At 44.6% G+C, this 20,565-nt stretch overlaps 1 protein-coding gene across 1 annotated transcript in view; it reads right to left on the minus strand.

The window, feature by feature from the left end:
* Positions 1 to 2,548: 2,548 nt before the first annotated feature.
* arid2 (AT-rich interaction domain 2) overlaps positions 2,549 to 20,565 on the minus strand; it is a 41,575-nt gene continuing 23,558 nt past the window's right edge. The window contains exons 8-22 of the mRNA XM_006806466.3: positions 18,790 to 18,859; positions 18,428 to 18,678; positions 15,111 to 15,207; positions 14,801 to 15,010; positions 14,323 to 14,487; positions 12,382 to 12,460; positions 12,111 to 12,245; positions 11,563 to 11,786; positions 7,562 to 10,023; positions 5,733 to 5,887; positions 5,512 to 5,650; positions 5,297 to 5,382; positions 5,057 to 5,180; positions 4,382 to 4,473; positions 2,549 to 4,284 (exon numbers count right to left, since the gene is read on the minus strand). Coding sequence (XP_006806529.2) covers positions 4,173 to 4,284; positions 4,382 to 4,473; positions 5,057 to 5,180; positions 5,297 to 5,382; positions 5,512 to 5,650; positions 5,733 to 5,887; positions 7,562 to 10,023; positions 11,563 to 11,786; positions 12,111 to 12,245; positions 12,382 to 12,460; positions 14,323 to 14,487; positions 14,801 to 15,010; positions 15,111 to 15,207; positions 18,428 to 18,678; positions 18,790 to 18,859 — 4,401 coding nt within the window. The 3' untranslated portion in view covers positions 2,549 to 4,172. The remainder of the gene's footprint in view (positions 4,285 to 4,381; positions 4,474 to 5,056; positions 5,181 to 5,296; positions 5,383 to 5,511; positions 5,651 to 5,732; positions 5,888 to 7,561; positions 10,024 to 11,562; positions 11,787 to 12,110; positions 12,246 to 12,381; positions 12,461 to 14,322; positions 14,488 to 14,800; positions 15,011 to 15,110; positions 15,208 to 18,427; positions 18,679 to 18,789; positions 18,860 to 20,565) is intronic.

The following is a 20,565-nucleotide window of genomic DNA, read 5'->3' on the forward strand; positions in this document are numbered from 1 at the left end:
TCTCTGAACAGAGAGACGGGCCCAGGGAAGGAGTCGTCTGAGGTTCACGGTGTTACCAATTGTTTAGACCTGTTTTTAACAGACTGTCATGTCCCTCATTGTAGATCATTTAGATGGGTTTGGAGTAACAGGAGCAGGATCCTTCCACTCTTTGATTCTTTTATGTTTTTCCCCACTCATTCATTCATTGCTATTCTCCTGCCTCTCACTGGTTACATCTTTGAATTGCATCTGTTTGAAGTCATTCCTTTGAAAAATATCTGTGGTTGTGTGAATTTTTCAGCCTTTTCTGTTTCTTGTTTCAGTATGCAGTTACCACTCAGTCGATTGATATACTTTTCCTTCCATTATTCTACATATATAATAACATTCACAACTATTTTTTTTTTATGGATGTGTTCAAGCTCAGTCAGGTTGGATGGGAAGTGGTCATACTCAGCATTTTTCTCAAAGCCTGTGGAAGTTTCCTGAAGATTCCTCTTTTCCTCTCCCCTGACGTCTCCCTGCCACAGCTGCAGGAAGCCATCATCACCATGATCCTGCTACCACTGTGTCTAACTATAAGGATGCTATTTCCTGCTCAGTGTCTGTTGTTTGGTTGTTTGTTTCCTATATGCCACTGGCAATTGTGGTCAGATAGTTCAATCTTTGTTTCATCAGAATGGAGGATTGTACTCTTCGTGCTGGTTCGTGGGCTTTTTTGCTATCTCTTAGCAGCCTGTCACGTGCCTTTTAGTGAAAAATTCTTTCAACTGGGACATTACTGTAAAGGTCACTTTGGTGAAACACTGCACTGGTGTTCTCTCATGCCTACAAAGGAACTCAGTGACTATGCTGTTCGTTCAGGTTCTGGGTTACCTGTCTGAAAAAAAGGCTCTTTGTCCCAAGCACTCAGTTTGGCTGGGCAGCCAGATCTGGGGAAACTCGTATTTGACAGCAAAAATGTAATGATAATTGGAAGGCTCCAGACTTCATCCGTTTCAGAATAATGGAGGCCAGTGAGCTCTTGGGTATTTTCTGTATTCCTTTGTATCTCCAGTTTGTTCCTTGGCATAAGCTTGTTTCCAAATCTACAGACAACTCGTTTGACCTCATGCCTTTCCCACTAACTGAGACCTGATAGACGTGTGTGTGTGTGTGTGTGGCTTTTTGCATCTAGTGCTTGACATTAGGCACAGGTAGACTCATGGAACTAATAAGAATGTCAAAACAGCTCATGTTGATATAAATTCAATTAACAAAACAAATAACAGTGCAGGTTATATTTTGCCTTTATTGATTCAAGTGCAGATTGAGAAATGAATTGAATACATGTTAAGAAGAACATTACTTTGTTAATTTATCAATTATATTTTTTCCCCAGTGAGGTTTGGTTAAAATATATATGTTTAGGATTACCCAATTTCTTAACTATTCATTGCTAACTTTTAGCATTCAGTTTATCCACTATTTATCCAGGAGTTATTCATACCCATAAGCTAACAATATATACTTAGAAAACTTGGTAGTCTCTTTCAATAAGCTGTGATGGAGACAAATTTGTTTGGGCAAGCAGCATGAGAAATGTTCTCCATCAAAGATGTGGAGTACCCGTTATGGGTAACCACTTGAACCGTTTATCCATGAGTCTTACAAAAAAAGGCTTTGTGTGACCCTGACAGAAAACAAAAACAGCAGAGCTACCCAAGTGTCAGAATTTTAAATATTAGAAACGACCTTCTAGACTTTTGCTAGTCTGGTTCAACAATTTACCCTCTTTATTGTTATCCACTACTCTTGGCTGCCGCTTAAGTATAATTTTCACACTTTATTAAAAGCATTTCATATTTAGTTTATTCACTGTCAGTTAATTTTAGCTACCTTATGGAGAAAGTTAGTGTAAATTACTTCCGCATTAACCGAACCAAAACGTGACTGATAGCCTTGAGTTTGAAAATGTCTTGTAACATGTGTCATTTACGTATCACTCCACGAGGCTCCCGACTACGGTAGCCGTAATGCTCCAACAATACATCAAGCGGTGCAGCTTCGTAGCTTACCAAAGTTGTACTAAAACATATTTTGACAGATTTTCGAGCGCCGTGTACCACAAAAAAATCGATTTCTTGGTCAGTAAGCACAACCATAATTAATCAGTAGTGCACTGTCGATTTTTGAGAAAATTAAAGGATTTTAAGTGCACCTTAATGTCTTAATTTTTAATTCTTGTCTTATATATAACAGTATAACCAGAAACTGTTGAGCAACTAAGTATTGTTTTAGTATTTTAAATGTTCACCTACAATTTTCAGCAATTTAATCCTTTGCTCACTTGTAACTAAATGTAGACTCGCCAACAGTCTTTACACATGCTCAATCACAGTACTAGAACCATCTCAATAAATGGTATTATAAAAAAATATATAATTTTATTAAATTTAAATAATTGTTGTTCAATTGAAACCACATCCGTAACACACCGAACGCAGAAAGTATACGTGGTGCTAACCGTGGCAATCAGTGCTAAAGTGGGAGAAAATGAAGCAAGAAACAAGAGTAAAACAAAACAAAATGTTCAGTGTTTTATTTAAAAACTATAAACAGTCACCAAAGTAAATAAAGCCAATCTCTAACAGACTGTTAGGTCTATGTATAGTCACACATCCTACTGACACCGCAGAAATGAGGATGGTTGGGTTGCCCCGGTCAGATGCTAATACGACAGGCAGTCATAAATGTTACACAACACACGGTAGAGAGGACAGTCTGAGGACGTGAGCCGGAATGTGGCATGGTATTAAGAATGAAAAAATAGTACAATAAAACTCCACACTATATTAAGATAGAAAAAAGTAGTGAAGAAAATATCATACCTGCACATAAAGCAAAGAACACAGGAGAAAACCTGTATAAAAACTCCATGTATTTAAACCAATTTACAAATACAAAAAAATTTTGGTACGCGCACTGTGCCCGTACAATGACAAAACGCTTACAGTGGATATATGTTACTTGTTTGTGTGTCTGTGTGTGTGTGTCTGTGTGCGAGTTGAGGGGAGGGTGTGCGAGGGAAGAGGAAGGGAGGAGAATAACTTCAATATTTTTTTTCTTCTACAAAATGACATGAGATATATTATTCCATACTCTTTCAGCCAGCAAAATGAGTTCTACAAGGTATTATAATACAAAAAATGTCACAGTTCCACAAAAAACTGTTTTCCCCCTCCCTAAGCTTTACAGCATCAGTACCTTTGCAGAATTATTTACAGGTTTTTAAGTACATTCATCCACTGCTGAGTATAGAATCACATTAGATACAAGTGACCAGGGATCATAAAAAAAGCAAAAAACAAAACAAAAACATACTACTTTATTCAATCCTGCCAAAGTAATGCTTCTATTACTCCACAGAGCAAGATCTCCAGTGGCTGCATCGGCATGAAAGAGGATCTTCTTTATATATATTCACAACATATTTACAAGATTCTTTTTCATTAATTGTAATGGTATTTATTTCAATAATAAATAAGTGAAAATATATTGACTCAAGTAAGAAAACCAAGCTACCAAGTGTCTAAAGAAAAACAAACAAACAAAAAAACAAATAAAAAAATTCTCTGCGCCAGTTGCCAGCCGAGTCCTCCTCCACCCGACCCAGTGGGACACCTTCAGTAGCCCTGCCCCTTGCTCGACTCCCCGCCCACCCGTAATCTTCAGTCAACCGCCGCTCACGCCACACATTAGCTCACGTGACAAAGAGAAAAAAAAAAGAATTACGATAAAATAAGAAAAATAAAACTTGAACAGAATGTGCTCGTGTTTGGGGTTTCGTCGGTGGAGTCCCGTCGGTGAAGCAGTCTTAATGAACTCCCCCTGGTGGACAGCTGGTGGAAGACCCCATGGCAGTTTTTTTGTTTTTTTTTTCCTCACCCCTTTGTGTGTGTGTGTTTGCATGTGTGGAGATGGAGGGCGGGGGTTGTGAAACACAGGTTCAGCAAGGAGGGGAGGGGCGTGGTTTGGGGCGGGGGGGCCGGCAGACGTGGCAGAAGGAGGGTTCTTTGTTCCGCTTCCCACCCTCTGCTCTCCCCCTGCGGACCCGCTACGGCTCACCGGCGGCTTGCTCCTCTCGTCACAGGAGAGGGACGGGTGGGTCGGTGGGGGATCAGAGAGTTGTAGAGGTTGTCCTTTTGCCGTCAAGCCTGGAGCGAGCGCGTCAGTTCGTAAAGGCATTTGGCGAGCGTGGTGGAAACCTCCATGTTACTTAGCGCGAGTACGGAGAGGTGCGTCTCATGCCTCTTTAACAACCTGAAACAAAGAAGAAAAGCCTTCAGTTTTATTTTTTTTTTTGGGGGGGGGGGGGGGGGGGTTATGCTGAATTCACTTAATGCAGCAGGTTACTCACGTGCGACCACAGTCAGAGTGCTTGGCGATGTTCTTTAACGTTAAGGCAGCAGTAAGTCGTATGTGTTTGGTCACTGGTCCCTCTTTCTCATCCTAGGAGAGGAAACGGTTAAGAAATAGAGTCACGTACTTATACACTAGGACATAAATTATAATCAAATATACTGACACTTTTGCCAGCAAATAAAAATAAGATACAAAATTTTCGGAACGGACGAGATCCAATCAGAACTAGTAAGTTGTCTAGAAAGGCGGGACAAGTTTGGAAGTGATCCAATCAGAAGTCTGCCCTCGGGATCAGTACACCTGGCCCATGAAAACATGACAAAATATCAACAGGAAGAGAAGAGCAAATAAGAACTCTCATCTTAGTTGCTGAATAAGTTCAGATTTAGTCTATTATAATCTTATGGCGTTTAATCGACTAAAACTAAAGGAATACCTCAATCATGACTAAAAGAAAACAAGTGTCAACTTGAGCTTCTCCAACCCCTCACAGAATAGAAAACTACCAAATTCCTTTAGCCTCGGATTTCCAGTCAATCATAAGCAGCGAGATGATGGAAGCTTCAGAGCAGCTTAAGCCCTCCTCAGTCAAACAAAAGTGTGTGTGTGTGTGTGCGTGTGCATATATGCAGGGAGAGATGAAGGTATGCGTCAGCCTTGTTCTACTCACAGTGAAGTCCCTGAAGACCAGGTTTCGAGAGCCTCTGCGTAGGGCCATGAGAGCTGCGCTCGGATGATTGACGATTGCTTTTGGTGCTCGTGGTGCCGGAGTGCTGCCTGCCGCTGGCGGGGTCCTTCACAACACATCAGGCATTAATATTTTTCGAGCAGCATGACATTTCCTTCTATGTTGAACATGATTTGTCTTTTAGTCTTACACATTATGATAAACAGAGACGGGTGTACATACTGGGAAGAAGTCTGATTGGGACTTTGCGCCTGCTGCTCCTCTAGTTTGAGTCCGGCTAGCAAAGCCTCTCGAGAACAGTGCTTATCCTGGGAACACAAGGAGCAGAAGCTTCATTTCATTTAATAAAAAAAAAAAAAAAAAAAAAAAAAAAAAAAAGCCACTATCAAATAAGTAACAGCTAAAAAGTGCAAGAAATAGAAAGTAAGGAAATTTACCTGCAGATGTGTGATGAAGGACAGTCTCTGCCGGGGAAAAGGTTCACACCCTTCCCACAGACACTGCCCTCCATACACATCTTTCCCCCCGTGTTGCGTTGCTGCGTGGTAAAACACTTGGGAAGGTGTTTCAAACCACCTGAATAGGAGAAATTGGGAATGAATGAGGAGAAGCCAGAAAAAAGCTCAGTGAAAGTTAACAAGAGTGTGAATGCCCGTACCGTTTACAGGACTGCCACAGACACTTAAAGTTCTGCCCTGCTTTCCGGCTTTGCTCTGGCGGCACTGCAGAGGCTTGCTGTGCTGGGAGGTGAGGGCTGTGGTTACCCGCTGGTGCAGGCTGGGACGTGGGGGGCGGGGATGGGATAACAGCAGGCTGTGGAAGAGAGAGGGTTTCAGAAAAGCTGCTCCATTAGAAGAACGCTGCGGGCAGCATCACAGACAGCAGCTCATTTCAGCGAGAAAGAAACAAAGAGCGCCGTCGCGATTGTTGGCTGAGATGTAACCACGGCCGGCTAATGGCAGGAGTTGTTCTCTCAGCCGCTTTGCTGTGGGAGGTGGGTATCAGCGAGAGCCACATGGTCTTAACTGGCCTCACCTTCTTAACCTCCAAATTTCAGCGCTTTCAGAATTGGGTTTTCCGGTCTATGAAACTGTGAGAAGCTTTACACTGAGCAGCAGCTTAAACGAGCAGGGTTACCTGTATCCACCTGCTGCTACTACTGTCAGACATTACTCTTATCCTAATGTAATGTGCACTCAAATTGTATACACACAGTTACAGCGCCAACTTAAAAAAAAAAAAAAAAAATCTTAAGCTTTTGACCAGCATATACTAGCAAGAACATAACGAGGGAACCTTTTTACAGTGTTCTAGGGCTGTTCGATATAACGATATATATCGGATGACGATATAAAAACGTCTATCGTTTAATTTTACGCTATCATTTGTTTCGTGGTGTCGCAAAATTAACTGTTTACAGCAATATTTTTTCATCGTTTTGATGGTCACTGTAGTGGCTATATTAATTTCTTAAAGTTCTCTTTCTCTTATATTTAATATAACCACACTACGCACGGACAAGCGTCTGTTTTTATGCGTTGTCGTTAGCAACAATGACGGTAAAACCATCATGTGTCCGCTTGTTTATTTTCCACGTAAAGCTCAAGATCCTGTTGAGACTTTTCAGAATAAACTGAATCACGTGAAAGAGTATGCAGAGTATTTACGGCAAAAAACAGCCGTCAGGTGCTAAAAAAATAAACCTTAGACTCAAACGTTAGAACAGAACATTTCCCCACAGCACGCCGTGTAACAAATACTCACATAGAAAACGGCGGCCGTTACAACTTATGTCTAAAAATGTATTGTTTCATGCATCGGTTAAAAACACTCGACTCTAGATAAAGGACGACCAGCTGGAAACACTTCACGCAAGTCGAGCTGCCCGAGATTCACAGAAAATGTTAAAGATGGCGCTGGCACGGCTGGCAGCCTCAACCCAATTTCCCTTGGGATGAATAAAATATGATCAATCAATCAATTTATGTCGTTATCGGGACAATAGATGTCTTATATCGGGATATGAGATTTTGGTCACATCGCACAGCCCTACAATGTTCTACATGACAGTCAATGAAGCATCTTATAGTACTTCACAGTCACAGAGATCAAGAACAAACATAATTTCAGGCATTTCAGGCTCATTTGTCATCCAGCAGAGGCATTTGGTATCATGTATTTGGCAAGAAAGAAAGCAATGCAGAATAAAAAGCAAATGTTCTTCCAGTCACTTTCTCTGCCCATCTGTACCATGTTTTGGAGCAGGAGATTTGAAAGAGTAAATGTAACTTTTAAGTGAAGCTGACACAGGATTTAACAAAAGACAAGCTACTGACACAAGACTTGCTGATACAAATGCTTTAGCATTTACTTAGCGTGACAGAAAAATCAAGACACATTTTTGTGGCAGACCTAACACAGTCACACTACGAGAAGACGGCGTGGATAAAAGCAGTTTGTGGCGACACTAACCCTAAAGTGACTCACCGCTGTGCCAGCTGCCTGTGTGGGTGAGCAGTTCCTCTGCTGAGTGGCGTTCTCTATTGCTACTTTGGCTACTGTGCTTGGGTCTGTTCCTGCTGGCACCGCCACCATCGTGGCACTGCTGCCGGCGTTGTTGGGGTCGCTGATGGTGATGATGCGCACTCCCACTTTGTTGGGGATCCCCGAGGACGCCGTTGTTGAGCTGCGGTCCTCGTTCTCGGCCGGCCTCTTGAGGCCTCGAGCCTCGAGGGACACCCCATTAGCAGGAGAGCCTGCAAGACTCTGGGAGGTAACAGTAACAGAAGGAGGGAGGGATGAATTGGGGAGCAGTTGCTGTCTTAGCACAGGCGTAGCATGGGCCGGCCCCAAAGGTCCGTTGGTTAATTCCGAGGGGGGCCTGTTTCCTATTGCCTGGGGTCCGTTGGCCAGGCGCTCAGCCTGCTGGGCTTTGGCAGTGTCCTGCTGCGGTGGAGGAGGACTAGGAAGAGGGGGATCTGAGCTGTTGGCTTTCTCAGAGGGGCCCACCTCCCCATTCCCCCAGTACTGTTTGGAAGCGATGTGATTTGGAATGTTTTTGTTAAAGTTGCCGCCACTGTCACTCCGATCAAAGTCACACACCCCATTGACGAGAGTCTTTTTGGGGTCGGGGGTTCCCTCGGGAGGGGTGTTTGGGCCTGGAGAGAGAGCCTGCTTCCCGTTAGCAGGGCGACTCTCCGTAGCGGGGCCATTGAGTGCTCCCTGGCTGTTCCCTGAGTGGTATGGAGGTAGATTCGACTCCATGCACTTCCGACCATTTAGCAGCTTGGCACCTTCCGCAACGTCACCGTTACTGGTTTTGCCCTTGGAGGCGTCTCCTTCTGCCAACGAGGAGTTCTCCATCACCTCTATCTTCCTCTCATGGACGTGCAGCCCTGTGGCGTCTTTGGCCTCCTCCTCCTTTTGACAAATGATTTTGTCTCCTCTGAGTGGAGCTGGCAGTGGCGGTGGCGGTGGGGGCGGCGGTGGAGGTGGAGGAGCTGCTGGAGCATGTTGGGGAACAGTTCCAGTCGAGAATGGAGGAGGAGGGACGCCTGGGGCCACAGCTCCCTGGCTGACAGCAGCAACAGCAGCAGTAGAAGTGGTGAAGCCAGTGTTGGGGACCACGGTGAATGTGACTTGTCCAGGAGGGGCAGGGCCCTGAATGATAGTAGCTCCCCCTGAACTGCTTGCAGAAATAAGCTGGCCTGGCAAAAGCTGAACCGTCTGGAGGCCTGGAGCTCCAGCAGCTGGAAGCTGACCGGGAACTAGCTGAACATTGAGCTGCTGAGGTTGAGACGAAGGATTTTGGGTGGTGTAGCCTGTCTGATAGATGACCGGTGAACTGGGGGTTATCGTGTTGTTGGGAGGGGGCACCTGTGGAGCAGGTAGGATTAGCTTTCCTCCTGGAGTAGAAGGTCCCCGCTTTGGAAGCAGTAGCTGTTTGATCAAGCTGGACTCGGTGGAGGTAGGCTGAGAGGAAGGAGGTTGGGAAATAAGCTGGAGAGGTGGCTGTTGTTGGTGCTGCTGTTGATGCTGTTGCTGCTGCTGCTGAAGCCGTTTCATGGACAGTGCGTGGCTGACAGTTTGACTGGGCTGGACCTGGGTGTTGGAGTGAGAGGTGGGAGGTGGGCATGGATTGGAAGAAGCCCCGGGTTGCCCTGCTAGCTGGATAGTTTGGGTGCCAGGGATGGCAGAGGGGTTGGCGAGAACAATCTGGTGGATGGCAGGGGTGTAGGCTGGGCTCTGCTGGGGGTTGGGACTGACTATTACTACACTCTGTGCTTGCTGCTGAGGCTGCTGGTTGGGAGTAGCTATCGTAGCTGCTGGTCCACCTGACTGGTTTGGAGCTGGTTTGGGGGCGATATTCTGAAATGTGACTCGTGACCCCTGGGAATTGGGTACGCTTGTAATACTCAACGCCTGAGCAGCTCCCACCTGGATGGAAGAGGCGGGTGTGGATGCAGCTGCAGCAGCACACTGAGGTTCTACCTGGGGAGCTCCACCCTGAGGCCCAGACAGAGGAGGTGTTTGAGGCAGGGGTGGGTGCTGAGTCACGCCTTGTACCCTGGCGGTGAGGATGTGGCCCTGTGGTACCTGCTGAAATAGCGTGACAGGCGCCCCCGTGGGGAGCATGGGGGAGTGTTGCTGCTGCTGTTGTTGCTGGGCCGCTCCTGGAGGGGCGGGGCTTTGAGGGGCGTGGTTCTGGGTGGCCGGTGCTGATGTTGGAACCTGGACCACTGGACCAGGCCGGACCTGCTGTGGCTGCAGTGCTGCCAGAGGATTTGGTGGCATCTGTGGAGGCACCTGCGGGGGCACCGGGTGTCGGGGAACAGTCGGGTGGCTTGCGGTAGGAGGTTCCTGTGCTGTGGAGGCCATGGATGGGGTGGAAACACCGGGGTTGAGGCTGGGGCCTGGAGGCCGGACGAACTGGGGCCCGGGAGGTAAGCCTGGTAACAAATGAACAGAGAAATACAAAAACATTGAGGAACAGAGTGAAACTCGTGTCCTACTTACTTACAGTATAAATCAGTAAATAAACTGCCTCCCATGACCTCCAATTAATGCAAGGAAGACATTTCTGTTCAACACGCATCATCGTTTGATTAATCATCCCGTAAGCCATATTTTGTGATTAAAGTTTCCCCATTCAGCACCAGCTGTAGTGTCTGTGATGTTCAGAAGCGCCCCACAATTTCAACAAAATCCTTAAAACAAAAGGGGATAGTGTAGTTTTGGTCATTTGGGCAGGCTTTGCACCTGCAAAAGAGAAAACAGCAGTGCAGTGCCTGTTCAGGGACAACTTAAAAGACATGTCCTAAATGCAACACACACACACAAACTCAGTGGGGACACTCGCTGAAATAGCATGTGTGTGTCATTTTGCTAGGGCAAACAGGCAGTTTGCGAGTTGCAGCATTCTCAAGAAGCACTTACACAAAGAACAGTGATGCAAGTGTTTAGTTAGCACAAACCACTGACAAATAAGAATTACAAGGAAGAAAAATATGTCCAGCTATCTTTAGAAAACCAGTTTGAGTGTTACACAATTAAAGTGATTAAATGTCAGTTTTTTTACAACCCTCACAAGGCTCGTTTCAAGATCATCTTGGTTCTCGGGTTAAAGCTCGAAGTAAGTTTAAGTTAGTGTAAAGACTTCAAACTTAGATATAAGACTCTACGCTACGAATGTAATTCAAATCAGTTAAATCCGTTATTCATTTAGCGTCAAATGAGTCATACGGAGAAAACAATCAGACGACCACTTTTGGGCAAGCGCTTGGCAACAGTGGGAAGGAAAAATAAATAAATAAAATGAAATAAAATAAAATACAACTCAGTCAAACAGAATGTTGGGAATGCATCAGTAGAGCAGCAGACACACTGCTTACAAATCAACTTTTAGCCAAAAGATGAGAGCTGCTCATCCAAACAGCCTCAAAGTTAGCATTGCACTAATGCAGGCCCTCAATAAATCTGCCAAGCTGGATGTGGATCAGGCAAACAGTTAAAGAGACTGACACGTTACAATAGTTATCAGCAAGAGTGTAAAAGACTAGCTCTAAATAATGTCTTCACTGTTCATTTCATGACCTGACACAGCAAAGCTGCACTCTCTCAATTTCACTAGCCAGCTCCTCCAAGTAACTTCTTTTCCTTTGATCATTTCCTCAATATATTTGCTTTTGTAATTAGTTCAGCCATCTCAGTCCCAGCGGTACCAGCTCTGCTCTCTACAACCCCGCCAGCATCCACCTCTGCACTATCACTATTCTGGTGTGTGTTATAGCTCCTATGACATTTAGATGTTTTCTGAGTTGTTGACCAAAACCTTTTTCTATTTTTTTTCCTCTCTGAATCCCATCAAGTCTGAGCCACAGGCAAACAAATAATAAGGTCAGCATGTATAGTGAGAAAGCAAAACCTGGCTCTGTGTACAGGTTTATATGTAGCTTTTATGTGAAAGTGATTCACTGTTATAGCTTTACCTGGGGGTGGGGCCTGAGGGTCTCCAGGTGCATCGTGTCGGGCTGATGGAGGTGGCGGCGCCGATGCTGCTGGAACCGGCTGTTGCTGCTGCTGAGGCTGCTGGTAGTACAGCTGGATGGGCAGGGGGATCGACCGCCGCCTTAGCCCCACCAGGAGGATCTGAACTTGGCCGTTGGCCTTTGGCTCTTCTTGCTTCCGCATCGTGTGGTTGGGGAACACAGTCCTGTGGTGGCAGGAGTAAAGACACCCATAGAATTCTAATACTTGATTTGTGTATCTACACATCCATCTTTGACTAAATCAGACATTTAAAGCATACAATTTTCACATTTTCTGCTCCTTCAAACCATCAAGAAACTTGTGTCCTACAAAGCTGGAGGATGCATGTAATTATTACTTAAACTGATTTATTAAAGTTGCTCTATAAAATGAGAAAACTGTAGAGAATCTGTTGTGGCTCATCTCTGTTCAGAACACAGACATTAAGTCTTGTTTTACGCTGGAGCAACATAGAAAGGATCAGACAGGAGGAGGAATCAGGACTGACCGCAGGCATTTGAGAAAGCCGGTGGAGTTCAAGATGTTGCTGCGGCCCATTTTACTGCATGTGGCCAGGTACTCGGAGTACATTTCAGATCGAGACACGGAGCCCTCTGGGTTTGTCTCAAAGTGTGCATTTAGCCTGTTTGGAAGAAGCAGAGAGCATCGACGGAGAGGGTTTAAAGCAGGGAGACACAGCAGCTCCTTCCTCGCACTAAACTCTGTTTTTCCTTTATTCAAATTAAGACTGTGCACGACTAGGAATACATTCATCTCACCACTGCAGTGTAAACTTCTCCCCGTCCAGTTCAACAATGCCAGGCGGAGGTTGAGAGGATTGAACTGAAACTCTTGTTACTGAGGAGATAAAAATGGAAAAACCCATTTACATTAGAAACTGATTTAATGCTACAAACTGCACTGCAAAGCAAAAGGAAAATATGCACCAACTCAATTTCAAGAAGGTAGTGCTACCCAGGTGAACCACTAGATGGCAGCAAAGTGATAACTTTGCAGTAGCAGGCCTGCAGAGTACAACTTAGGAATGACACTGCCAAGGTTAGAAGGGTTTCTCACACACTCACACACACACACACACACACACACACACACACACACACACACACACACACCCCTCTGAGGAGTTGTTGCAGTTGTTTTACATGTGCACTGCCTTTTTCCTGACACACAGACGCGTGTGGTAAAAACGCAACCCCGCATTTATTTTTAGATAAATCAGTGACTTTCTGAAGTGTTGCATGTGTGTTTTACTTAAAGTTTGTATTTTTCTGTCTGCTTCAATGCACTGGTTTCACCACAGACACACAGAAAAAGCTCAAAAACATTTTACAATAGCTTTTTGAGTTGTTTTTTTAAAACTGTGCCCCCTCTGCCATGGAGAAAACTGCAGGCCTGCTTTGAGTACTCATTGTGTAAAACCTGATGTAAAATTATACAAACAGACTTCTGTTTGGTTTCCTGTTGGTTTCGTGCTGGTGAAGCTGCACTCCAGTAACTCACACGTACAGCTCACAGTTCTGAGGAATTATCCGATACCCTCTATCTGTACAGCACACCAACGACAGAGTAATCTCTGGTGGATTTAGTGGTGGTGCTTTGAGGTCATTTGCATTATCTAGACGGCTTTCTATGCTCTTTTTGCATAAAAACTCCTCTTCCATCTCGACCCCTTAGTATCAGATGAAAATGATACAAAGGCATACCAATTGTATTGACTTAAATTCCAGCTGTTAAAAGTTTTGATGCCGTCTAAAAATATCTTGTGTGAAGATTTTGAAAAAGGCCAATAGCGATACAACAGCTGTTCTTCAGCAAGCATGGTGTTTACTGCTACGTCAGTCTTTGTTGCCAGCAGCACATGGCTTCTCGGTAGTTTGCAGACACTATAGAGGATCAATGCAAAACCCGATGAGGTCACAGATCTGATGTGCCAATCAGATCCGTGGTTTGATCCCTGGCTCGTACAGGCTGTGTGCTGAACTAAGGGCAAAATACTGAACCCCCTTAACTGCCCCAGATTCATCCATCAGAGTACAAACACTCTATACAAGAACCATTCCATTTACCATAACATCTACTAAGAAACAAGCTAACTGCTTTGAGATGGGTAAACATCAGAAAACAATAAGAGGAAAATGTGGAAAGACTTCACGAGTAAGCAGGAGAAAACTAAACCATTCCTCTTTAAAAAGAATAAAAAGCCCATCAAAGAGGCTTGTGTCCTCTCTGTGAAACACTGCTATACACAGATGTAATTACTCATGTTTGCAGAGGTCTGCAGGATCTCTCACAGCTCTTCATCAAGTTCAAACAGGAAACCCCTCCACCCTCTCCTCTGTGTGTGTCCAGCAGACCTCTTTTGACTGTCCTGTCTCAAAGTCTGCTTGTTGTTTACAGACTCTTACAAGCTGTACAGTAACGACCTGTATCTGCACTTTTTCCCTGGATGATGTGCAGCTGGCATAAATATTAAGTTGGACCCAGAACGCTGATGTATGACTGACAGCCTGAGACCAGGTGAACTAACTGACAGCTCCAGATCAGGTGGCCACACTCAGCATCTTCACCATTTCCATCTGTTTGCTCTACATCACACCACTGAATGCAAATCAAAGCAAAACAAGCTCTTTTTAAATCTCCCCTCTCACTTCCGGGTGTGACTGTATTAAGCCATTCAGCTGTGTCAGACCACTGCTCACCTGGTGCTGGAGCTCCCTGCACGGCCGCGGGTACCTGCTCGACCAGCTGTGGTCGGACCTCAGCTGCCTGGTCGGCGTTCGCCTGATGCTCAATCAACCGCACCGCTGTTAGGGCGTCAGGTCCAAACGTATGAAGGTCTACAGATACTAACCGAACCAACAAGTCTGAGCAGGAGAAGAAAGAACATGGGGGAAAAAAAGATTAAATAAGGAACTGTGATTCATGAACAGCTACTTTAGTACAAGTACTCCTTTTGGCTGCTCCCTTTAGAGGTTGCCTCCATCTGACACCATCCCCAGCATCCTCATCCGTCACACCAACCCTCTGCATGTCCTCCTTTATCACATCCATGAATATATTTTAGAGCTGGAAATGAGCCTTCTTTAACAGTCAGGCTAGCGTGACAAATTGGGAAGCAGACATTACCACAAGTGGCCTCCGTGAGTTAGAAAGCACGAGGTAACGGTCGATTTGTACCTATGCTGTGGTCAACGAAGGCGATCTTGCTGCATGGGATCTCTCCGAGCTGTGCCAGCAGGTATAGCACCTCCAAGGAGGCCATGAGGAGCATGAGGTCCGGCAGGGTGAGGAGCAACATGACCTCCCTGTATGAGTCCTGGTCCACGTACTCACAGATTAGCACACCATTGTCCTCCACTTTGCTGAGGTTACCCAGGATCTCCATAGCTAAAAGACGCACAAAACACACACGCAGTTAATTAACCCAAGATCCTTTGTACACAAAAATACTTTGCTAGAGGCAGAAACTCAAGTAGCAAACACCCACCTCTCATTTTGAGAAACCTGTCCCTGGACATCAAGCATTTAGTGATCGTGTGAAAGATCAGATGTGTCGTCCGAAAGTCAACGGGATCCAGCTGGAGCTACAAGAAGTCAGACAAGATTTATACAACAGTGCCACCATCACTCCAGCAAGTCAGCTGGCAAGACCTGCAACATTCATTAAAGACGTTTTACAGTGGACTCGCTGCCCCGCCGTGCTGAGAGCATAGGAGGAGACAGGAGAGCCAACATTCAAATATTAAGTGCACTCAATCAAATCAAAGCACAAAGTTACTGTAATTTAAAAAAGTACAAGGACACATGAATTCCATGATGGCAGCAACGATGTATTGAATATAACATATTAGGAAAGAGAAGGTGTTTGAAAATGTTCATATGTACATTCTTGCAGTATCGCATCTAAACCCCGCCACTCAATTAATGACATCAAAAGCTCAACTGTCTCTGTGAGGCACACAGTTTCCACTAAATATGGGCCACACGGACATGTTTTTTATACCAATGAACATTCAGTTTAAAAGGAAACAGGCCGTGGCCAGTGACCAGGCTGTGATGCTCGGCCACTGCTTCCATTCTCACAACTCTTTGAAATATTTCTGCATGTTGAGTCTTCAGCATTTGTCTAAAGCCGATAAAAAAATCTGAGAATTCACCCGGTCTAATAAATATGTAAATGTTATGCTGAAAGGCCAACAGTGTGGAAATGATGCTGATACACCATCTGTTGTCGTTTCTCCTGGAAACCTACAGCTACAGCTGATACACCACGTGTCTTCTAATGAATCTAGTAGATATGTCCGCATATTTATGAGCAGGAACTAATTTAATCATTAATCCATCTCATTTTGGAAGAATATAAGCATGTTAGCCTGTTCAGCAAGTGAAAGTTTGACAACAGTCACTGCTGATTTCCACTGCTGAAGTCCAGGAGCTGGCAGCGGTTAAGCTACTCTGGTATTCTTTATTTTTTGTCATTTATACACTCACAGGGCGTTTTATTATTAGGGGGTACCGGGTGGGACCTCCTATTGCTTCAGAACTGACTAAATCATTTTCAGCAAGGTGCTGGAAACACAGGCCAAAATCACTGTACTGGATCTTGTGGCTGTGGAAACCTATTTGAGTACAGTGAACTCATTGTCATATTGAAGAATCCAGTTTGAGGTGATTTGAGTCACTGTGAACTATAGCCTCGGTTTCCTGTTCTTTGCTAACCAGACTGGCTTCTGTAGCTCATCTGCTTCAAGGTTCGATGTGTCGAGCTTTCAGAGACGCTGTTTTTCATACTTTGGTTGTAGTGAGTTGAGTGAGCCTTCCTATTAGTTTACAGTCCATCAGCAGTCTCTGAAATACTCAAACGCCTGTCTGGCACCATCAACCAAAACTAATAATACAAAAGATTCACCTTCCTTCACTATTCTGACGCTTGGTTTTAAAGCAGGTCATCTTAAACATGCCTGAATGCTTAAATGAGTTGCTACTATGTTGTTGGCTGATTAAATAGCTGTGTCAGTGAGCATGTGAACAGGTGTACTTAATAAAGTGGCTGGTGAGTATATATACCGTAATTGTCGGGCTATAAGCCGCTACTTTTTGCACACGCTTTGAACCCTGCGGCTTTTCTATGGATTGTCCATGATTTTTGTGACATCGTAAGACGATTTGTTTTGTTTGTTCCGCTGTTGTACGGCACTACGTTGCCTGGCGGAAGGGCATGTGATCAGACACAAAGTATCGGGGTTCAAGAGTGGTATGTTGGTCACATGTCCACCCGCCAGGCAACATAGTGCCGTACAAGTAGCGCGAAAAACAAACTTCAAAGTAGCGCTACGCGTTCAGCGGGAGGCGTGGATGACAAGCGGCGATAAACTTGCGAAAAGCAAGTTATGCCCAACTCCACCAGTGGATTCTGACAGCGTGGAAAAGTGTGAAAACATCCACGATCACCATCGGATTTCGAAGGGCTGGACTGCTGCATGATGGAGAGCAGGACACCGCCACGGCCCTTCTGGGGGTGTTTAACTCTGACACTGACAACGAGGATGTGTTTGGTTTTGAAAGTGACAACGAAGGAGAGAAGCTGAGAGCGGATGACGAAGCCATCCTGAGCCTGTTCGTATCCGACACTGGAGAAGAGGACTTTGGTGGTTTTAGTGCGCAGGAAGATGGTGGTGAATGACTGACTTTTCTTCTTGTTAAAGCCGTGTCACTGCACCTGAGCCTAAAAGGTAGGCCAATCTATTTTTCTGGTGTGCTGTAGGTTATTGTTATGTACTACATTTGTTACTCGTTTATGAAGCACAGTACATGTTTCGTACTTGTAATTACCGCTACTTGTACATATACCTAAAAAGTTATGCAAATATGTACCCGTGACTTGTTTTTCAAAATATTAATAAAAGGGGTGTGTCTCCAAACAGCCATCTCTTTCCTGACAATTCGCTTTGTGCATATTCTCTTACATATGATAAGTCAACATTGAAACACCTGCGGCTTTTAGTCAGGTGCGGCTAATGTATGTACAAAACAGGATTTTCCCCTGATTTTAGCTTGTGCGGCTAATATTCAGGTGCGCTTTGTAGTCCGGGAAATACGGTACTGCTACAGCAGTGGACACTCATTAACCACGGGCAAAGTTTCAGATAATAAGGCCAGCATGCATGGAAGTAATCCTTGCCTCTAGTAAGGTCAAAACATGAAATCACTTAGCTTGAAATGATCCCAGACTTTAAATATGTGGCTAACTAATGTCGGATACACCCGTCACGCTGTCATTTCTTGCATGCCACACTGGCAGTTTAAAAGAGAGAAATTGCAGATTGAACTAGAGTCTATATATTTTTGCTGCTGTGTTTTGGTAAGGCTACAAAAAAAAAGAAAAAAAAAACACAACAACACCTACACAAATCAAATATAGAGCACTGCTTTTACTACAGCCTAACATGTGCCACTTCAATGAGGCGAAACCCACAGCTCCACAGATCTGCTGGCCACAGATGCTGCTGTTATGACTGGAAAATCGCTGCAGAGGGGAGGGGTTTAGCTAACACATGAACTGCACTGAAGGACGCCATCACACTAACATCAACTCAACTTGCTGTTCTCAAGCTCCACTGAAGTATTTTGGGTAAGAAATGACAACTCGGTGTGTCACAGTGACCCACATTTGAAAGCAAATTTCCTTCATTTAGTGTTCAGCTTAACTACTTCACTGATCTGACACATATCCCTAACACGGGAAAGGGTACCTCCCTGTGAAGCTATTTTTAGCACATTGTACCATCACAAACCCACACCTACCTCAGCAGCCACGTTGCCCAAAGTGTCCAGTCCGAGCTGTCGGAGTGAGATGAGGTTACAGTGGGCGCAGAGCAAAAGGAAGCGCAGGCACGTTCGGTTGGCCGCCAGCAGCTTGACGTTGGCCTCCTCGAAGGAGAGGTTACGCAGGATGACGGCAATCTGCAGCACCCGCTGGGCCTCCATGTCGCTGATGCCCGCGATCCGCGGAGGGTGGAACAGGCTCTGCCAGCGCTCCGCGCACGACGTACCATCTGCAGAGAGAAGAGGAACAACTTGCAGCGGGTGAGGGTATAAGCACATAGTGTATGAATGGGAGGGGTGCTCAAAGGAGGGACACGTGTACTGTATAAGTGTGCATTTACCTTGTGCTGGGTTGTTCTTGTCCCAGATCAGCTCCCTGACTTCAGCGTCCTCCACCACCTCTTTCCAGAACTGTGAACAAATAGAAGCTCTTAGCTGTGCGCTCCAAATTCGGCTAATAATTCAGCTGGATCCAAATTCAGCAGCAGTGAGTTTTTGGGAGGACTGCCTCGAACAGCCCTAATAAATCTGCAGCTACCACAGCGTGAGCATAAAAATAAACTAAGCTGGGGTATGCAGGGCTCTAGAGTGCAACCAATTTGGTCGCAAATGCGGCACGAACACGAACACGCTGTCGGAGCTTAGCGATTCTGATGCGTCGGGTCTGCTCTGTGTTTACGTCTTTTTTGCGCTGATTCTGAGCTGCAGGTTTTGTCTCTCTCCAACCAAAATTCGCAGAGCCAGCAGCAAAAGAAGCAGCAAACTACGCTTCACATTTGATCAATGTCGTCATGAATTTTGCCGTTTTTCTTCCACGACTATTAAAATCACACTTCATGCACAGCTAGCTCTCTCTCTATCTCTCTCTGTACTTCAAGAACAGTTTCCGTCTCCAATCTCTGTTTTCTGTATTATTCATTCGCTTGTTACCCACCAGTCTACCGTTGTTTACAGCGCTGTCTTTTTCTTTTCTTTTTCTTTTTTTCACTTAAATGACGTCGAACAAGAAAGCCTATTTTTTCTGTTGTTCAATACTGAAGAAATTTAAACATTATATGCAGAACATTGCAGAATATTTTTGAGGTTATCTGCTATAAAAAGCCAGACCAGGAAAATCTCCTTCATGTTTTTCTGTGTTTTATTCTCAGTTACTTTCACACAAAGGCATCTGCTGTGATGTTCACAATTCTGATGAAGTCAGTACTGATAAATGATCAGAATTATAATATTTCTGACTGTCTGAGGCTAAGTTGAATCGAATCGGGACTTTGAAAACCGGAATCGAATGGATTATAGAAATCAGTGATGATACCCAGCCCTAGTGAGCAGTCTAGGCAGAAGTGGATGTAGCTGTAATAGGAAAAGAACTATTGCTAACTTTTCTGTTAAGTTAAGGCCTGATCCTTCTGAAATTCATACCCAGTGCTCTGACACGGTGTCATCAATCTTTGAATGCTGAAAAAGCACAGTGTATCCAGAAAAACACATTATATTATATAAATTATTATAAAATTTGTGTGCGCCTAACTTTTGTGCCGGTACGCCCATGGCAAAAAGTTAGTCTAGAGCCCTGGTATGAGTAAGTCAGTTAGACTTACTTAAGGAGAGGGTGACCTCTGTGGTTGCAAAACAAACTTGAACTTTATAAAAGTGCAAGAAAGAAAAATGACCATACTGCTCTCATGATTTATGCTAGTAAACACTGTCAGTGGCATAGATCAGATCAGCTCACCGTGAAGCTGTAATCTGACACAAGACCTGCTGCCAGTCTTGTGGCATGATTGAAATATTACAAAAACAGACTTTTGCACAAGACTGTACAGTTTCAAAATAAATAAAAACAAGTCTTCAGTAAATTCAGAACAACCTGTAGATGTATTGTTGATTTGAGGTCAGCCTTCCAACTGGATACAAAGTATCTTTGACCTCACTGTGACCTCCTGACTTGGAGCCAAAGTAAAGCCTGAATGACTGAGGTGAAATTAAATCCTACAGTGCATTATTTGTCAGTCCTGACTCGACTTTTATGCATGCCTCTTAAATCGACTGAGATCAAAGTCATTTGACCTCCATTCTGTCTTAAAGATGCCTCAGAGAAATCCCTTTGTCAGGATTAA

The sequence above is a fragment of the Neolamprologus brichardi genome, chromosome 17 (genome assembly GCF_056152115.1).
Source record: "Neolamprologus brichardi isolate AB-2024 chromosome 17, ASM5615211v1, whole genome shotgun sequence".
NCBI classification, from domain to species: domain Eukaryota; kingdom Metazoa; phylum Chordata; class Actinopteri; order Cichliformes; family Cichlidae; genus Neolamprologus; species Neolamprologus brichardi.